Source organism: Grampus griseus, assembly GCF_964374135.1.
Source record: "Grampus griseus genome assembly, chromosome: 1".
Lineage (NCBI taxonomy): Eukaryota > Metazoa > Chordata > Mammalia > Artiodactyla > Delphinidae > Grampus > Grampus griseus.
In genome coordinates this window covers 11419757-11441699 of record NC_139017.1, presented here as the reverse complement: position 1 = coordinate 11441699, position 21943 = coordinate 11419757, and the positions used below count along the sequence as shown (strand labels likewise).

Below are 21943 nucleotides of genomic sequence, written 5' to 3'. Positions count from 1 at the left end.
TGTTTTTTTCAGATAAATTTTGATTAATATGCATTAAATTGCATAATATTAATTTGAAGAGAAAATAATCTTTATAAGATTTTTTCCTATTCAAAAACATGACTAAGCTCTCCATTTGTTCATAATTTTCCTTAATATCCTAAATAGTTTTGTTTTAGCTTATTTCCTTAGTTATATTATATACTTTGACATTCTTGTGAATGTAGTCTTCTTTTCTATTATATTTTGTCACTGTTTTTGCTCATTTAGTAGGCTACTGATTTTTTTATTTTCTTATTTTGTAACTAATTTGTTTAAGGTTGTTTAGGTTTTGTTTTGTTTTCTGCTCTAATTGATTCTCTGGAGGCTTTCCAGATAAATAATTATGCCACCTACAACTAATAATCGTACCTTCTTAAATACTAATATCTCTATTTTTGTTAATTACATATTTAAGTTTTATTTTACTAACATAAGTTCCTAAACAAGAGTAAGTAATAAAAGCAATAGCAGACATTCTTTTCTTGGTAGTATATCTAATAAGGATAATTTTTATATAATTATATCTAATAAGGATAATTTTTTTTAGGAACAAGTTTATGTACTTTTAAAAATTAATTATTCTATTAATATCTTGACTTAAAAAGTAATATTTTCAGAAGAAATATTTAGAGATTATAATATCTGAGGCACTGCATAATGCAATGTCTTTTTGTTTTCCTCTTATATAGGAAATCACTTGACAAAGCCTAAAATTCTTGAGTCAGTATTTTTCCTCGCAAAACACCATTGATTGATCTTCCATACTTTAGTATTTAGCACTGTATATTAAATTATTTTTTCATGCACACTTAGTTACATTTTCAGTGAAGAAAAATAAAAACTCTTTTGCTGTCACAGTCTTGGAAAAAGAAGACAAGCTAGGAGTCAGCTTCCCTCTCGTGGTTACAGATTGGCTTGCTGCATTCGGCTTTATATGCATAAACTACATGGGATCCTGTCAAGATGCTCTGTTCCTCTGGTTCTCTCTAGGGCAAGAATGTTAGGAATTCAAGAAGCCAAACTGATCCAGGAAGAGTCACTAGCTGTGTCTGCCTTCAGGTATCCCATCCAGAGATGAAGAAGCCTTGATCTGTGACAGACAGATGCCGTGGTGGTCATCCTTGAAGACAGCATGTGAGATGAAGATGACTGAGTGCACACCTCTGTCTTTTCTTTTGAGTCCATGCACACGATAGGCTGGCTTTTAAAATGTGTCACATCTTTAAATGCTTTGATGAACTAAGAAGAACTGAAATGGACTAGCTAAAAATGACTGACGTTAACTCAGAAATCACAACACAGCGCCATCCTTCTTTATAAATTTTGCTTGGTGCTCTGTCCTTTTCTCATCCAGATTCAGGTCTTACAAGAAAAGCTTGCTCTCTCTCTTTCTTCTCAAATAGCTATTAGTTTTCTCCTTATGGAAATTCTATTATGCATTCTCCATGCTCTTCATGTACTTTTCTCTTTTCCTCCATAAATTAGATCTCTCCATTCTTTATTTGCTGTTATGGATTAGTTTCTTAAGATTTTCTTCTAATAAAGCAATTCAGTTTTCTCTAACAGTCCGCTGCCTTTGTTTTAGTCTTCAATTTAATGATCATATTTTTTTTAATCCTTCAAAACCTTTCTTATTTTCTGAGGATTCCATTTCATGACTTTATGCTTCTGCACGGATTTAATATCCTCTCAAATTCCTTAGCAATGAGGGATGAGCAGGAACTGGGAGCCTTCTTTTAACAAACATGGCAAATTTGGGAAGCACCAAATACCATGGCGGTGGTATTAAGAACCCAAGCTCTGTAGCCAAAGTGCCTGAGTTTGGATCCTAACTCTGCCATCACTAGTTGAGTAATCTTTTTGATACCAGTTGAGCAATCTTAGGCAAATTGTTTAGATTATCTAAACTTCAGTTTTACTCAATTGTAATTTTAGGGTAATAACATTAACTACCTTGTAACATTGTATTAAATGAGCAAAAACAGGTAAAGCACTTAAAAGAGTTTGACGAGGAATCTGTGCTTAATACATGTTAGCTAATTATGACAGCTCTCAATAGCAAGTCAACCCTGGAATCATCACCCTTTATCATGCTATTTCTGTGGCCCTGCAATAAAGGCTATGTCTCCTTTGTTTGCTACTTAGGTCACTCTTTCGCTTGGATGTGGTATATTGTGAATTGATCAGCTTTAACCTCATTCCTATTTGTTTCCTGCAGTATATCTTTCAAAAATCTCTCCATATTAATTGAATGATTCCATAACTTCAAGTAGTGATATTCTGTTCATTTCAATAGGAACTTTGATGAGGTTATGAAACAAAAGTCATGTATTTAGCTCATAGTCATGTATTTTCCTCCTTATGCTTTTAATACACTGTCAACTTGTATGTGTGTGTGTGTTTAGCATAATATGAGGATATATATATATATACATGTGTGTATGTATATATTAAAATTGGTAAGCTTTCCTTTATATTCTTACTATTTTGCTTTTAGATTTGTTTACAGCTTATATGAACTAATTTTACTTCAGCTCAATAAAAGATATTACCTCGGACTTGATCTTTTTTGTTTCCTTTTAGAAACCTACATGAAGTCTTCCTGCTGGGTTTAACAGAACAACCACAACAAACTGATCTTCATTTTCTCCTGTGTTCTTTTGTCACATCAGCGTTCTTTTGTGTTGTTCTATTTGTCGCTGTCTGAAGTGCATCTGAATTGTGAGATAGGGGATTTTGATTTTAACTGGCATTGATTTTTGAGGTTTATTCACTCACTTCATAACTTGTAGTGGCTGCTCAAATGAAGTGATTCAAAGTTTTTGTTTATTTGTTTATTTTTTGTTTTCTTTTCCAGTGTAAGGGATTGAAGCTGGTAATATAGCTTTATAATATTTAGTTTTCCTATCCTTGATTCATAAAGCCATTTGTTTTTAGAAAATAGTACCTTACTTTAATGCTCAAGGAAAGGAACTCCGGGTTTTGGTTATATACCATTACAATTACTTGCTATATATATGCATACCTGTGTGTGTATACATAAACACAGATACATACATATACATGTGAGGAATACATGGAACAAAATAATGATGAAAGGAAAGCTATTTGATTTTTGTTTTGTTTTGGTTTGGTTTTTTGTCCTCAGCATGAAGTTTATAAGTTTAAAGATTGCACACTGCCTCTACAAGGTGTTACCAAATTAATGGGAAAGAATTTAGGACAAATACTATCTTATTGATACATTTACGAGTGACAGTTTTGACATAACCTATTTTATCTACACACATTGAAGCCTCCAATATTATTTGTATAAAAACCAACTTTCATATAATATGAGAAAACTGAGTGTTATTCCTCTCTTATGCATATACTATTATATTTTTTACAGAATAAGACGTTCGGAAATTCTATTCTACTCTAAGTTAGTCAGATCACACCTACATCATTATGTTTACTTCTGGCTACAACATTTTAATGGGGGAATATTCAGGAGGAGAGTTTCATGGATAACATAATAATTCTGATTTAAAAGATGGGCTTCGTATTTGAGATAATAAAGCCACCACAGCATCCCAGTAGTGGATGATGTTCAGATTCCTATTTATTTTGGCAAGTAAACATATACCCATTTCTTCCATAAAATAAGTAAAATTGTTTAGAAGTGATTCAAGTAGAAATGAGACTGATCCTCAACACTGATTTAAATATTTTAAAAAATTGAATGTGTATCTCTTCTAAGAATTTTATTGTCAATAACAGTGTAAGATTTGGAGAGACATTAGTGTCCTTAAATCTGTATTGATTCTCACTTTGTGGTCCATATATGGTTAATAATTGATAGTTAATATGCTGTCAACAAATATTCAGTTTATTTCCTTGTTCTCCATAACATTTTTTTTTCCTCTGAGATGTAACTTCATGTACCAATTAATCATCACAGGAAGGTTTTTATTTAATGTAACCTTCCATCTCATGCAAAATATTGGGATGAAAGTCACAGAGTTCAAGGTTATAAAAAAGAAATGTGACAAATGTGTGTTTTAGTAAATAAATTAGCATTTAATTTGTAGTACCAGATCAAGTAATTCCGTTACAGAAATAAGGTAGTGTAACCTCCAAGTCTTTCTGAGAAAGTAATTAAAATAATTATTTGCCAAGCATTGGTACCTAGCACTCAGAAATCATCTAAGAAGCTGAGAAGGGCTTCCCTGGTGGCGCAGTGGTTGAGAGTCCGCCTGCCGATGCAGGGGACACGGGTTCGTGCCCCGGTCTGGGAAGATCCCACATACCGTGGAGCGGCTGGGCCCGTGAGCCATGGCCACTGAGCCTGCGCGTCCGGAGCCTGTGGTCCGCAACGGGAGAGGCCACAACAGTGAGAGGCCCGCGTACCGCAAAAAAAAAAAAAAAAAAAAAAAAAAGAAGCTAAGAAAACAAAACTCTTCTAAAATCATCTTCAGCTCAAGGTAATTGCAAATATTTTATGGCTATCAAGGTGATTGCATTATAACTGCGGACAATTCTAGAAGCTGTAAATTTTGGATTAAAAATGGTGGCACAGTGTTTTCCAAGTGTATACTTCGAGAAGGTAACAGGTATTCTAGGAAGCAAAAAGTTTGTTCTGGAAAAATCGATGTTTAAACAAATCTACTTTTTTTTTTCTAATTGTAAGACATTGTAGAGCACTTGTATGCATATATACATTGTAGATTTCCAACAAAATTTATAGTAATTACAGTCTCCGAATTTGCTTGACCATGGCTCTTTAAAAAAAAGTATGTGTTATGTATTTATTTTAGAAAACAAACATTAATATCTCACAAAATGCAAGTTTTTAGTGGAACACAATGAAGGATTATCGTCAGCTGCTTAGTGAGGAGAAAATGAAGGCTTCCAAGAGCAGAGGCTTCCAAGTACCCTCTGTGGCATGAACCTGTGGGCAATGTCAAATAAGGAACTGATTCTGATTGTTTAAACGAAGTGGTACTCACTCTAAATAGCCCTGGGAAATGGGCATCCTAATCTTGCACACTATGGACTTTATTTCCAAGATTCTATGAATAGGATTTTCCTTTCAAGAAAGTTAACTGAAGTGTCATGGTAGTTCTCTGGAGCCGTCCAAATTGTTACTGTTCTCAAATCTGACTATTTAAGCCAGCAACCCCACTGAGTTACAGGGGGAAAAGTACTTGGGAGTGACATGCAATCTTTCTTGGAAGACTGTTTTAATGCCATGAAGATGGAGTAGGAGGTATTGAAATGACATCTGCACAGTAAACCACATGAAAACAAAAAGGAACAAATCTCTCTTATTTGGAATATCTGTATACTCAAGACTATTTCCCTTGTCTTTTGGCTTTCTTTTCCTCAGGTCAGAGAATAAACAAATTTAAAAGAAGGATAAGACAACATTATAAGATTTTTACTTAAAACGTATAATGAACTGATGACCTGTCATTTTGCACTATTCTCACACACATACAAATAAACACATACACGTAAGTCCACAGAATTTCCAAAAGGAGCAGAGCCTTTTGATTCTGTTAATATTATTGAAAGCAACTGTCTAAAAAGAATTTGGATCACTTTCCTGTATAGACTGTGGGTTGTAGACAGCATTCTCTAGGCAAAATTTCAAGGTGACAAGCCCTCTGATTGCTCCACATAATCTTTTATCCAAGAGGAAAAAAAAAAAAAAAAAAAAGAAGGGCAAGCACAACACAATAATCCCACAGGTTTTTATTTTGTTTTAATATTATTTTTTTACTCTGCCTAAGGCTGAAGACTTCTATGACTAGTATATAATTGATTTAAAAAATCACAAATAGCTTTTTATACATAAGTATGAATTTGCTTTAGAAGAATTATTTTCAACTAACATCTAGCAAGATCTAATAAACCAAAAAATCATGAAATGAGCTCTGGGCTGAAGGTCAAATAGAAACATTACAGTTACAAGATAAGGACATTTTAGAGCCATGAGAACTGAAACACAGGTCACTCCAAGAGTTAGGTGAAAGGAAATAGCATGATAGAAAGAACAAATCTGCCTATTGTGAAATTTGTTTGGAAGTGGCCCAGTACCCAGGAGATTGGAGCATACCAACTATTTTTTTTTCTTTTTTTTCTCTCCTTGAATTCATCTCTCTGGCTCCCTTGAATAAGAATCCAGTCACATATGAGTTATCCTGTACAAAGAACAATGTGTTTCTTATAGCATTTATGCCATTATCCTTATGACAAATTTTATTTTGACTATGAAACACATGAAAACACATTTTGCAGAAAATTCACTACATTAGAATTGACCTGTAGATTAAAAATATGATGTTTTTTACTTTGTAAATATTAAATAATAATTATTTAAGCACCTTCCATGTGCTGGGTACTTTATAGTTCCTCTATTTTTTACATTTCTCAATAACACATTGAAGATATCTAAATATTATATTAAACTTTTTAAATTTACTGATTCATTATTACCTAGCATATGCCTGTGAGTCATTGGAGTGGTTGAAACACAAAAAATAATAAAAAATTACTTTGTAATATAGAAATATAAGGAAAATTAATATGCTGACTTTTCCATACAGTTTCATATAAAATTGCTCTCAGCATATTCACTTGTATTAATATATAAGTGCTATTTTTAATTAAATCACAAATTCTGCAATATTAAAGGATTTTGGAGGCCATACAGTAAGGTACTTTTATTAGTTGGGATGCAAGTTTGGCTAGTAACATAAGCCAAATAATATTGGCTCAGAAAAACTGCAATTTCATCCTCTCTCAAATAAGAGTGCAAACATAAACAATCAAGGACTGATATGCTAATTTCAAAGAGATCAGGCTTTACATATCTTAATATGTTTTTTCACGTCATAATGTTTAGTTCTAGCCATCACATTTGCATTTTAGCCAGGGAGAAGATGAGAGTGTAGATGGCATGCATTCTTCTTTTTTTAAGGATCCAATTCAGAAGTTTCATGCATTCCTTCCACTTACATCCATTCGGTATCCATCCTGGGTTCAAGGGAGACTGAGAGGGGTGGTACAGCATGTGCTTTGCTAAAACCAGGGGTTGCATTATGAAAGAAAGAGAATTAAAGGAAGAAGGGATGTAACCTCTATGATAGCCCCACAATTTGTCTTCCAGGTCTATTAGGTCCTTATGAAACCATATACAAGCTCCTGTGTCCCTACCCTTTGAAGTGAAAGATTTTTGCTTTAGTCTCCCAGGCCTCCCTTGAGTCTCTAAAGGCTGCCTCAAAAGTTAATGATTGGGAAATGTGAAGATGTAGAAACAAGGAATAGCTGTTGAGCCAGGAAACTTCTAACAATCTAGACTATAAATCCACCACAGAGCAGAATCACTGAACTCCCAGTTCCCTGAAAGATACAGATAAAGGCCTGACACACATTCCTAAGTTGTTTTTATAGGAAGCAGAACCCCACGAGATGAAAACTGCTGACTGCGAAACATAGACCCTAGGCTGGTTGAAACCAGAAGGTTGATGATGAAACTTCACTTTGATGCCAACCAAGCATAGAATTGTGCACGAGCTGATCACGCACCCTGCAGCCCCCTCCCTCCCTCACACTGCCTTTAAAACCTCTTCTCTGAAAGCCATTGGGAAGTTCAGGTCTTTTGCGCACGAGCGCCTGTTCTCCTTGATTGGCCCTGCAATAAACGCTGCCCTTTCTTTCACCACTACCCTGTGTCAGTAGATTGGCTCTATTGCATATTGGAGAGCAGATCCAAGTTTGGTTCAGTAACATTATAAGGAGTTGAAATTGACCTAGAGTGGCTTTCTCAAAGAGTGGTCCACTAGCCCTTTGGTGTGGGTGAGTGGGAAGTGGGAAAGCAAAGTAAGATCCTGTAAGGTGTGTACAAAGTGAAAAGAAGTATTTGCACAGAAATACCAAGATGTTATTTTTTTTTTGCATTCTGTTGACTTTTGCATTGATGGTGTCAAAAACAATGGTGGGTAAGCTACTGCAAGAAACTTATCACAAATCAAGAATGTACTTAGTAGATATATATTCTTTTTGGCTACACGCTTGTAGGACAAAAAGAAAGTATATTTGGTTTTAAAATGTTCCTGGTGAGGCAGTAAAAACAAGTTTATTATATCTCAATTTTCAGTACAAGTCATGTCAAAACCAAATGGGCACATGAATAGTGCAGTTGTGCTGCACACTGAACTACAGTGGTTGCCTTGAGCAACAGCACTCGTGCAGTTGTCTCAGTTGCAACCTGAGGTAACCAATGTTTTTCTGGCAACTATTTTGACTTGAGAGTATGATGACAGACCAACTCTGGTTATTCAGACTTGGATATTTGGCAGATCTGTTATCAAAACTGAAAACAAATAAATCTCTCACTTCATGACAAACTGATATATTTAAGGGCAATATTAAAATTCTAGCTTTCAAGTGAAAATTAGAAATTTGGAAAACTTGTATCTGCCACTAAGAGACTAACAGCTTCCCAATATATAAAGACTTTTCTTATGAATCCAATGATGATATTAAGGAATGAGGTGTTTTTTTTGTTATTATATAATGATATGCATCAACATTTAGGAGATCTTCATAGTTGAGTGAGCCAGTATTTTTCAAATGACTAACATGATTTTCTATGCATGGGTAGAAGATCCATCTGAGGTACAAATCAGACTAAATAATTTAATGTAATAGATTTTAATATGTTCATTGCAGGGTTTTAGATTCTGTATTACAACTGACTTATAAGAATCTCCCACTTGTTGAATTTTGGTGTAGTATCTAAGAATAATATCCACAATTATTCAAAAAGGGCACTGCAATTCTCATTTCTCCAGTAAAACTGTGTGAAGCTACAAAACTACAGTTTGCAACAGATTACATGCAGAAACAGCAATGCAAATTCAATTATCTTAAGCCAAATATTAAGGAAATGTGCAAAAATCATTAAAGTTTAAATGTCCTATATGTTAATATGTAATGAGCTTGCTTATTGTTCTTTAAATTGTATTAATAAGTACATATTTTAAAAGTTCTTAGTTTTAATTTTTACTATGGTAAATATAGACTTCCATGTACATACATACATAGATAGATTTACAGCTTCCATACACAAAAGCTCTTTGGGTTTCTCAATAATTTTTATGTGTTTGAAAAGGTCCTGAGACCAAACAGTTGATAACTTCTGGTCAAGGTCATCATAGAGAATTTCAGCTAGAAGATTTGCCGCTAAAATAACAGGAAAAAACTACACTGAACTCACTTTGTAGAGTGACTCTTAAAGAATGAAATTTAAGGTCATTAAAATGGGAGAGTTGAAATACACCTTCACCCCAAACTTTCCTTTTTTTTGTTAAGGGAATAGTATCTATAACCCTATCATTATTCTTGCTCAAGCTAGCAGTAGCCTAAAAAATGCTTCTTATGTATAAATGCCTCTTTAAAGCATGTTTAATCCATTCTTTCTAGGAATAAATACTGTAATATCGCATATAATATAACCAAAGTTTATTTCTGTTCATTATTAAAGAAACAAAAAAATTAATATTTTTTGTTTGCCGAGATTATATATTTTATAAATACAAGATAAGAATTATAAACCCTGGTCACTTTTTTGAATACTCAAAACTACTTAAAAATATCCTGATAATGACTTAAAATTCTTCTCATTTCTGTATTTCTATTGTTTATAAATTAGGAAGTTATAATTTATCTTCACAGATTTCGATTTTGTTCATGTACCAAATAAAATGTGATTTTTTCCAATGTTTAACAGCTATATTTACCTTATATTGTTGCTTTTAATGTTATGTATTTTTTTTTTTTTTTTTTGCGGTACGCGGGCCTCTCACTGTTGTGGCCTCTCCCGTTGCGGAGCACAGGCTCCGGACGCGCAGGCTCAGCGGCCATGGCTCTGTGGCATGTGGGATCTTCCCGGACCGGGGCACGAACCCGTGTCCCCTGCATCGGCTGGCAGACTCTCAACCACTGCGCCACCAGGGAAGCCCTAATGTTATGTATTTATAGTTCTTTATTAGTTTATATAATGTACATTAAGACTTGGCAACAACTTACGCTTTTTCATTGTTTGCATTCCCAGGCCAATAGTCTCCCAAATTGCCTCTCTCAACATTGTGTAATAATGGTGAATTTGATGATTATATTTACACTAATAATACACAGACTTTGATAAAATTAACTATCAAAACAAAGAAAAAAGCAAACATATTTACTGTACTAGACTTTGAGAGTCCTCCTCTGTCTCAAGTAAGTTTTATGCCATGTTGAGGATATTTATTACCACAGGAAAATCACATGTTCATACTTCATTATTACTGCTTCCAGGACATATTCAAAATGGAAACAGATTTTTATTAGCTTTTTCATATCATCTAGATTGATATCTATTTATACGTTAGATTTTATAAGTGAAGGAAACCAACTCCAATTAACTAATTTATTGGAAAGATAATCAGATGCAGTATCTCATGTGTTTGAATGTATTAAAAAGGAAAGTTTAACTAAGGTGAAGAGGCACTATTTTGCAGAAGATTAGTGAGAAATTGTAAATTGGGATTCCAGGAGCACTAAATCATCTGAAATAAAAAAGTTTATAGAAAGGTTTCAGTAAAGAGGGGACATATTGAAGAGAATGAGGGTCAATAAAGAGGGAAAATGTTTGGATATTCAGCAAAGGAGGACAGGAAGAAAGAAAATAGGCTGAAAAGGGATGAAAAAGAACTAAGGGAAAAATATGATTTAAAAGGATTTTTATACATCATTCCTGTATGTCAGATATTGGGAAACATCATTCGCAAAGATTTCTCCCCATGAAAATGTTAAAATATCTATTTTTCTTGTATGCATAATAGAGTGGTAACTGCTTGATGATGCATATGGGACAAAAAGGTCATGTCTGAGTTAGAGAAGGAAAAGTTGAATAACAAAACCTCAGAAAGAGAAGTACACTGGATCTAGAAGTCAAATGAAAGCAGAGGTTTGAATGATACCTGAATTCTCTGTCTCATATTGGGTCTACATGCCAGCTTCATTGTCATCCACCATGGACAGGATGCCTGCACAAAAGAAATGGCTGGCTAGTCTTCTCACCCTCACATCGCAAGGTCTTACTAATAGAGACCAACCCTGTCTGCTACGATATGAATACTGTGTCCCCCCAAAATTTATGTATTGGAATCCTAACCCCCAAAGATGATGCTATTAGGAGGTGGGGTCTTTGGGAGGTGCTTAGGTCATGAGGATGGAGCCCTCTTGAATGAGATTAGTGTTCTTCACCAGAACCCCACCACGATGGCACCTAGATCTTGGACTTGAATCTTCAGAATTGTGAACTGTTGTTTGTGAGCCACCCAGTCTGTGGCATTTTTTGTGAAGAGCAGCCTGAAGAGACAAAGACACTGTCTCAGGTCCATTTGAAGGAATGGGGAAGGGCATTCACATACTTAATGGAGAAACAAAATAGAACATGGGGCTTCCCTGGTGGCGCAGTGGTTAAGAGTCCGCCTGCCGATGCAGGGGGCGCGGGTTCGTGCCCTGGTCCCTGGTTCTCCATGGAGCAGCTGAGCCCCGTGAGCCATGGCCGCTGAGCCGGCGCGTCCGGAGCCTGTGCTCCGCAACGGGAGAGGCCACAACAGTAAGAGGCCCGCGTACCGCAAAAAAAAAAAAAAAAAAAAAAAAATAGAACATGATATGCATATTGTAACAGATGATCCAATTTATGTAGAGTGGAAAACATTTTACATAAAGTAATAATTCATTGCTGTGTGTGTTCAGAGGTTGAACTAAAGTATTAAGAAAAATATCACAGAGCACTCATCAAATATGTATTGAGCACTTGCTGTCTGTGAATGTGAGAGTTGACTCTAGGAGCTCTAGCAGATAACTAAGCATTCAGATGTCTTAAAATTCTGCCTGCATCTCATGTTTTCAGAGTTCCAGTGGGCAGGGCAATCCTTCCCAAACATGTTAATTATTCCCATAGTTTATTTCAGCATTCCCAGACTTTATCCTCCCCTACCCACAGATACTGTTCAGTCTTTCAACTTCCTTCTCCTCAAGTGTTCATTTTCTTTGTTCTTCCTCTTAGTTCATGATCATAGTATCATTTTGAATTGGACTAGAATTGGAGGAGATCGTGAGGAGAGAGATGGGAAATTTGTCTGACTCCATGAAATAATGCAAATCTGCATTTGGAGATCAGCTTGAAATGGCACTTCAACTAAAATCATTTTGATATATAGGGTTTTAGACTATTCCTATGGTTGTTATGTTAAAGTACATATACATATGCATATATATGTATTGATATATATTATATATTAAAGTTTATATATAATGTATAGATCTATATATAATGTATGCATATAATATATAATATAATGTATGCACAAGTATATGTATTTATATATATATAATTATATATGTTATTATTAGTAAGATAGTATTACTCCACAAATACTCGGGATTCAGGATTCAGTCTGGTTGTATAAGGTTTCCATATGATGGAGACTAAAGTAATAATATTCTTTCTTTAACATAAAGTGTATTTATAATATAAAACATTTCAACGATATACAAGTTAAATACCTTTAAAACACTTGATAACATTTTTAAAGACAGAGAATATATATTATATTAGAGCACAGGTTGACAAAATTTTTCTGTTGGAGTCAGGTAACAAATATTGTAGCGTTTCAGGACCGTGCTGTCTGTGGCAACTAACTGCCATTAGGGTGTGAAAGTGGCCACAGACAATATGTAAATATATAAGCATGGCTATTTCATTTATGCACATTTTAATATGAATTCCATACATCTTCATCAATCAAAAATATTATTCTCCTTTTGATTTTTTTCAACAATTTAAAATATAAAAAAACATCCTTGCCTCACAGGCTGATACAAAAACTGGTGAGGGCTGGATTTGGCCTATATGCCAATTTCTAACTCCTGTCATAGAGCATATATAAGAAGTACATGACATAGCTCTCAGATAAAGAATGAAATAGACCTAAACTCATTCTTCTTTGTGACGTTAGAGAAGTGATTTCATCCTATCTCACTTTCCATTGTTAAGGAAGAAGAGATAACTTTGTAAAAATGTTTTAATAAATTTTTAGTGGTTTACTGCAGCCACATGCACTGCCTCAGGAGAACCAACTGTGCAGACCTGCCCAACTCCACGTGCCGTGACAGCACATTGCTAGCTTGAAATTGACCATGGTGGAAATATTTATACTACAAAAACTAGTAAATTCTATAAGTCAGGTGTTTTTCTCCCCTAAAGAGTTTGTTGTTAAGCCTTTACCAACAGACCTTTAAATGTAATATTTCTATGGACTCTTGGCTGCTCTGTGAATAAGACATGACAGCACAAAATAGTATAGTTGAGGCACTTTATAGGAACACTACCTAATTACTTCTCAATAATTGTTACAAATATTTTTCTCTAATGAAATGAATATGTCATTTTTACTTATCTCAAAAATTTTAGAATAGCAACAAAAGTTGACTACCTCAAAGAAACAAGATTATCACAGGCTTTGGAATTTACTTCGGTAAGAAAAAGGATTTCGATGTCACGCGAATTCATGAGAGGGATAGTGGTAGCAGTGCAGACTTGCTATTTGGATAGAGGGCCACACGCTTTACCAGAAAGAAAGAATTACACTGTACATTATAAAGAAAAACTTCAACTGACCCGCATTATACAGGAAGTGTTAAGAAACAATGTTAATGGAGGCGTACTTTGCAGGTTTCATTTTAGTTTGTTTTTGTTTATTTTTCCAGACTTTAAAATATCAGATATTGAAAACCAGTTCTTAGGGTTAGATGAATTCAAGAGAATAGCTGAAAAAATTCTATAAAGACAGGGTAAAAAACCAGAATTTCTGCTAGAAGTGAGTCACTGATATTGCTTACCCACTTTCTCTTTCAAAACTTTCTGAAAACACACCCTACAAATTTCCAGCCTCTTTTCCACTGTATTCTACTAACAAACTCTAGTACATATCTTTTTGTTGTCCTAATGTAATTTTATATTATTCTATTAAAATGGGAAAAATAAAAAGCAAAACAGAAACAAAAACCTCACATTCCTGTAAACGTTCTGGGGAAAAAAATCCAAATTCAATAAAAATCTTTCATCTAGCAAGAAGTCTGTATTTTTTTTTACTGTGTGTGATGAGTAATAACCAACATAGTAATTAAGCTAAATTTAAAAAAGAAAGTCAAGAAAAGCCTTTGGCGATCTTTTTTTTTTTTTTTTTTTTTTGTGATACGCGGGCCTCTCACCGCTGCGGCCTCCCACGTTGCGGAGCACAGGCTCCGGACGCGCAAGCCCAGCGGCCACGGCCCACGGGTCCAGCCGCCCCACGGCACGCGGGGATCCTCCCGGACCGGGGCACGAACCCGCGTCCCCTGCATCGGCAAGCGGACCCTCAACCACTGCGCCACCAGGGAAGCCCCTTTGGCGATCTTTGATTTATTTAGTTCAAAAGTTTTGGAAAACAAATATTTATTTCTATCATTTACTGAATTTTGTTCCAAATAATGCATCTTTATTTTATGCTGCCTATTTATTTATTCTGTAATATCCAACTTGAATTATTTCATATTTTTCTTAAAAATCTTGCACTCTAATGACATATTTGAATATTTAATTTTTATTTTAATAGAAATTAATGTCTCTTTTGATATATTTTACCCCACTATTTGTTTCAGTTTCAGTTTCCATTTCTCCACTCATTCCTTAAACGTATCCTCAGATTCTGTCTACATATTTCCCACGGTATTACATTCAGATCTTATGGTTTCACGTGCACTGATGTTTGCCATCTTACTCTCTCAAATCTCCCCTGAGCTTCAGACATACATATCCAGCTCCAGTTGAATGTGATTGAAAGAACACTTAAAGTCAACAAGTTTATAAGCAAACTCATCAATTTGCTTCCATCCCATTCTATTGTATTTCCTATTACGTTTGAGGGTAGAACCATCTATTTCAGTGGTTTACAAACTCTATTTAACCCACACAGAGCATAAAGTAACAGTGTCTTTCTCCAGCCATAATTCTCTGTTAAGGAATATTTCCTTGAAGTATGCAGGCAGATATATAAAAAATATCCTATGCATGGAAGGAATAAGAAAACTTACAGGATGCATAAAATAACAAATCTTAATACCAGTGCTTGCAGAGAAATTTATAGCAGTGAAAGCCTATATTAAAAAAAAAATGAAAGCTCTCAAGTCCATAACCCACCTTTTCTCTCTATGAAACTAGAAAAAGAAAATTACAGTACACACAAAGCAAATAGAAGAAAAGAAATAATAATAATCACAGTGGAAAAATCAAATAAAAAGGAGAAAAATAATAGAGAATATAAAGAAAACTAAAAGTTAATGTTTTGAAAAGAAACAAAATTGACAAACTTTTGGGCTAGACTGACTAGACAGACAGACAGGTGGGGAGAAGAGATGGATAAGAAAGTGAAAAGACTGGAAGGAGATATTTATATATCATACTACTGATAAGGAACTGGCATCAAAATACATAACTTACAACTTAATGCAAATAAAAAACAAACAAAAAATGAGTGAAGAAAATTCAAATAGATATCTCTCCAAAGAATATACACAATGGGCAATAAACACATGAAAAGATGTTTAACATCTTTAGTCGCTGGAGAGATATAAATTAAAATCACAGGAAGATGCCACTTCACATCCACTTGGATGACTATAATCAAAAGGTCAGATAATAAAAACTGTTGGTGGGTTTCCCTGGTGGCACAGTGGTTGAGAGTTCGCCTGCCAATGCAGGGGACACGGGTTCGTGCCCCAGTCCGGGAACATCCCACATGCCGCGGAGCGGCTGGGCCCGTGAGCCATGGCCACTGAGCCTGCGTGTCCGGAGCCTGTGCTCCGCAGCGGGAGAGGCCACAGCAGTGAGAGGCCCGCGTACCGCAAAAAAAAAGAAAAAAGTGTTGGTGAGAATATGGAGTCATGGGAGCTGTCACTCATGGTTGGTGGAAATATAAAATAGTACGGCCATTTTGGAAAACAGTTTGGCAGGTCCTCAAAATGTTAAATATAGGATTATCTTCTGAATAGTCAATTCTGCTCATAGATACATATCCAAGAAAATTGAAAACGTATGTCCACATTTAAAAAAAAGCACATGAATGTTGACAGCACATTATTTATATTAGCCAAAAAGTGGAAACAACCTGTGTCCATCAAACGATTAACTGATAAGTAAAATGTGATATACACATACTACTGATACATGCTACAACATAGGTGAACCAGAAAGCACTATGCTAAGTGAAAGAAGCCAGTAACAAAAGACCACATATGGTATGAAATGTCCAAAATAGGCAAATCTATGAGGACAGTTAGTAGATTAGACAAATCTATAGAGACAAATAGCAGGGATGGGTGTGGAGTATGGGGACAGACTGAGGTTTTTTGGGGACAGTGGCAATGTTCTCAGTTTAGATTGTGGTGATGGTTGCATAAATTTGAATATGCTAAAATGCAATGACTTGTAAAAAAATTCCAATAATTTATTTTGAAATCGAATTTTAAAAATGTGTAGACTCAGTTGTTTGGTTTTTTTTTTGTGTGAAAGAAATCTGTAATTACAGATTTCTTAATGATTTAAGCATCAGGTCAAACTTCAAGTATTTTATAATAGAGATACTGGTACTAATGCATACTTTCTTATGATTTTGTCCTAAATTTGTCCTTAGCTTTTCATTTTATGTATTTTCAACCTGACTTCTACTAAATACATGCAAATTTTTATTGTACTGACTGGTCAACACATCTTAAACTAGCAAATCTAAAACTCGTGCTTCCCTAGATCAGTTCAGGCACAAATATTTTAATAGTCTGTCAACATTCATAAAAATTGTTTGAAACTTTCCCATCAATTTTCATAGAGTCATGTAGAATGAGTTTTATGGTTTTCTGAACACAAAGAAAACACAAAGAAAAAATTAAAATTCTTTTAAAGAATTTAAAAATTAAAATTCTTTTATTTGAAAATCTTAAGAAATTTCACTTTTTATTCCTGCTTAGTTCCTAGGCTTACAATGTAACTGTAAGTCTTTGTGTTTTTATGTTCACTGTGATACAATTATCAGTTGACTACCATGCGCAACAAGTTAGAAAAATTTATTGATTCTGATAGTAAAAGAAAAGTTAAAAAAAAGAAAATAGTGTATGTGCTCTCATTGTACTATTACTTTGGAAAATAACTACAATTAATTATTATGAGACTTAAGACTACATGTTGTTTTCTGATTATCTCTAATAATATAAATAACATTGCGTTATATATATTACTACATCTACATTCAGAAAATCAATAGAGCTGTCCTCAGTTGTCTACATTGCTACATGTCTTACCTTTGTCTTGGCAAGCTGATGAGGGGTTGTTTATGACATCTCTTGCTAAGGCTAAAGAGCTTGTGTACAATTTTCTGTGCCTTTAGGAAAAGTTGCTTCATGCTGTTCTCCAGTTGTTCATAGCGGCGCTGAAAATTAGAGTCCATTGTCCACAAATGCATTATGGTAGATGTGTTGAGGAAATAATTCATGGGTAGCCTTTTCATAAAGAACTTGAATTCATCTGAAAAAATGTCAAAATTCAACACTTTAATAATAAAATAATTATTTTCCCTTTTCCCCAAAACACATTTAGTATGTTAATGTTAAAAAAGAATACAATCTATTATTTTCTGTGTAGCAAATTAATGGCAAGAAGGAAATTTTTTTATGCTTTAGGATTGTTTTCTTTTTTTGTTCCCCTCAAGAAAGAACATTCACAGAAAAAGATAATTAAAAGAATCGTGCTACAGCAAATAATGGGGGCAGAAAGTTTAAGGTGAACTTAATTTTTCCACATTCTCCTTTCGATGGTATTTGAATTTGATGATACTGAAGTTTTTCCCATAGGTAGTGGTCATTAATCTAGCTTTCATTTTTGGCAACAGTATTAATAATTTGTTCCAAGTATTGTTCATTAAATAAATATTCTCAGAAAATTTCATTAAATCAGTATATATATATATATTATCATTACTAAATTATTATATTGTTTAAGGAAAAAGAGGAAACTTTTATAGTGTAAAATATAATATTCAACGATGTACTCTGGTTGTTCCCTTAGTAACTGACCACATTTCAATTTGTTAAAACAACCGTTTAAAACCTAACTGTATACTTAAGAGAAAAAAATAAAAAAGAATTTAAAGCTCCAGTATTGGCTTTTTGTGTGTGTCAATAATTATTATGTCTAAATTATTTTCTTTTCAAATGTCTAAGTAACTAACAGTAGGAACAAAAGTTGACACTACAATAAAATCATCTAAAAGGTCTATTAATTATCTCAACACAGAAGAGCCAAAAGATAGAAACAACCCAACTATTCATCAATAGATGAATGGCTCTACCAAGTGTGGTATATACCTAAAATAGAATATTACTGAGCCATAAAAATGAAGTTCTGATGCATGCTACAACATGGATGAACCTTCAAAATATCATGCTAAAAGTGAAATAAGCCTGAGAACAAAGGACAAGTATTGTATGATTCCACTTATATAAAATATTTAGAATGTTCAAGTTCATTGAGACAGAAAATAGATTAGAATTTACCAGGGGATGGGGGAAGAGCAGATGGGAAGTTTTTGCATAATAGCTATAGAATTTCTGTTTGGGGTGATAAGAACTTTTTGGAAAAGAGGTAGTGGTGATGGTTGCACAGCATTGTGAGTGTAATTAATGTCACTAAATTGTACATTTAAAATGGCAAATTTTATGCTATATACATTTTACCACAAAAATATTTAAAAAAACAGAAACAAAGAGAGTAGAGCCTTCTCCCCATCTCTCCTTTTCTTCTTAAATATTATGATCATGGACTCAAAACATAAACTTTTTATTTATTTTAGTATTTCTTTAAAGGATTTATTGTGTTTAGCATACCACATTGCCCCCAGTTCCATGTTGGAGTGGCTGGGTTTCCTCAGCATATATACTCCAGCACAGGACAAGATTTGGAAAATGTTTTCAGTGGCTGAAGATGTTTTATTTAGTAAGTGATACAAACCACATTTTAGTTACTATTCTACCCATAAAAGTGTTATATTGCATGCATTAAACCTCAGTCTTTCTGTGCCTTAATTTCCTCCTTTGTAAATGAGATAGAAAGTTTTGGATAATAATAATGTCATTTTATTTTAAAATTCTATGGTGTTACAGTTGTTTTAAATGACTGTTAGTTTTAAATATCCAATTCAAAAACAGTTGTTTTCAAATAGCCAGTTACAGGCATTAGTGTTTAACTGAACTTGGACAAGGTATGTTAATACCGATTCCTTATTAGTAGAGAATGGCTCAATTGCAGTGTTTCAAAACCTCCAAATTATCATCCACATTTTAAAAAATATGCCATTAACATGGGAAAAGATAAACTACACTGATACATATACATATTTAAAGCAACTAATTTATAGTTTTATAAATCAGGACTATTTCAATAATCAAATCCAAACTATTTCATCAGTGATGGAAAATGCAACTTTTAAACAATTAACAGAAAATTATATTCATGAATTTTGGGGTTGATATTTTTTCTAGAGGAAATAAATACAAAGTTCTGGCATCTTTTGGACATTAAAGGTATAGACTTTACCAGAAGAACAAGGAAAAAAAAACAAAAGGAAGAAATAGGACATTTTATTGCAAAATCTATGGGGAAAGATTTTTGAGAATATATCCATTTGATGGGCTTCAAATCATTTTTTTAAGTAAGCAGGGTATAAATAAGAGATACATTTTAAAATTCCAATTTCACAGTACCCTACATTTTGTTTGGTCCCATATGTCTCTTTTGAGAAACTCTCTCCTTTGAATAAAGGAGTTCGTGCATGGAAACTGGAAAGCATTCCTTGGATTATTCACAGAGCAGATGCCACTACTGTGAAAACTAATCATTCATTTCATTGTCATCTTTTACTTGAACACTTTTGATAAGCCTTTATTGTTTCATGGGTATGCATATTTTAGTTATTTTCATTGTTATAGTAGTATTATGAAAGTTTCTAAATCAGTAAATTTCATTCACGTTAAAGAATATGTTAATTTATTTAATTTTACCAAAGTGTATGTAATAGTGTATGTCCGCTGAAAACTGGCACTATGTAATTTCTAAGAAACAATTTTAATATGACATTTGAATAATTACTTCATTATGAAGTCATTAAGAGTCACCACTGACAGTCACCCAAAACATTTATTGGACACCTGTTGTGTACAAAACATAGATGTTTCAGTCTATGAGTGAGAATATGAATAAACCTTTCATCTTATTTTTTTAATGAAAAATAATATTAAATATTTTTAAATGTTATAATAACATCTTATCTAAAATTCATTCTACTTAGAAGTCAATAGAACCTCCAGAAATATTCCTGTGGATATCTTTTCTTTTATTTTTGGCAATTAGTAAAGTTCTTATTTATAGAATATGAAAATGAAATTTGAATGATACGTTAGAATTATTATATAAATCTAGAGATTTATGTAACTACAAAGAGAAAAAATAATGATTAGGGGACACCAGATAACACTTTACCCTACAATAATTTCCAAACCCATGTAGGAGATAAAAGTGCTGTTGCTTTTCACATGGCAAGTAAACAATGACTAGCCATACTTTTTGGGGGGATAAATTTATAAAAGAAAACAAATTAATGTCATATAAAAATAGCCCAGGAGAAATACATTCAATATCTGAATTACTAGAGAGAGATTAATCTGGAAATCCCTGTTTGCTAAGTATGTATGAACTGAGTACTTTTGCTCAGCATAGTTTTGAGGACTATAGAGAAACAAAACAACAACAACAATAATACTAGTGGTAATAAACATCCTGTATGTTGGAAGGAATTTACAGTCAGTCGTCTTCGCAAAACTAATTCACATGAAGCAAAAAATAATATGAAGGTAGTTGTATGATATTAATGAATTCTGTGGAGGTGAAGAGAATTAGGGTAGGTGACATCTTTCCAATAAATTATAGAAGACTAGCCAGGCACCATGTTAATTCTCTAGATTACAACTATTCCTCCATTAAAAATGAGTTTTTTTTCTAAAATAGCTGAGCAAGATTTGTTGGTGTTTTTCCCCTCTCTAATGCAAACTCTAGTTAACATTTGATATCTAATTAGCTAATTTTGAAACTAATTCGCTCTCTCTCTCTGTTAACACGAGTTCTTACTTTGGTAGGAACTCAATTTTAAGTGCTTTAAATATTAACTCAATCCCCCCAATAATCCTTCATGTAAACTTTACTGGAGCTGTTATGTATGTAGAATGCCGACGATTTCTAGTTTCATGACTTCAATGTCAGCAAAAATATTTTATTAATGCTACTGCATTTGTATATTGATTTTATGTATTTATATATTTATGCACTTTATTCTCATGCTTCACAGTTGAATTAAATAGGTAAGAGTGGAGAATGGAACATTTTCAGGGTGTAAAAGAACCAGCCATAATACATAGAGCCTGATTTGTGTTTCTGCCTTTATTGATGAGCATGAAAAGCATTGACCAATGTATTGATAATGCATTTTCACATATTCAGAACCTCTGATCAGAACTGCTTTGGAATATATTTTCAAAGGTGTTCTAAAGCATTCTAAATTTTCTAGAGCTTTGGGAGCACATAAATTACTTCCTCAAAAGTGTATGAAAGTAATCAGATACTTTTGTATTATTTAGAGACAATTTCTTGAGTTATAAATCCACCAAAATATCCAAAACAGAAGCTGTTTCCATTAGAAAGTAGGACTATGGGTAGGGAGGACTCAGGGAGGAAACT

General features: G+C 33.7%; 1 protein-coding gene across 3 annotated transcripts in view; it reads right to left on the bottom strand.

The window, feature by feature from the left end:
- BRINP3 (BMP/retinoic acid inducible neural specific 3) overlaps positions 1–21943 on the bottom strand; it is a gene marked incomplete at both ends in the record, with an annotated part of 396299 nt that overhangs the window by 72645 nt on the left and 301711 nt on the right. For all 3 annotated transcript variants that reach the window (XM_082672168.1, XM_082672169.1, XM_082672170.1), the window contains one exon: positions 17461–17683. In XM_082672168.1, coding sequence (XP_082528294.1) covers positions 17461–17683 — 223 coding nt within the window. The remainder of the gene's footprint in view (positions 1–17460; positions 17684–21943) is intronic.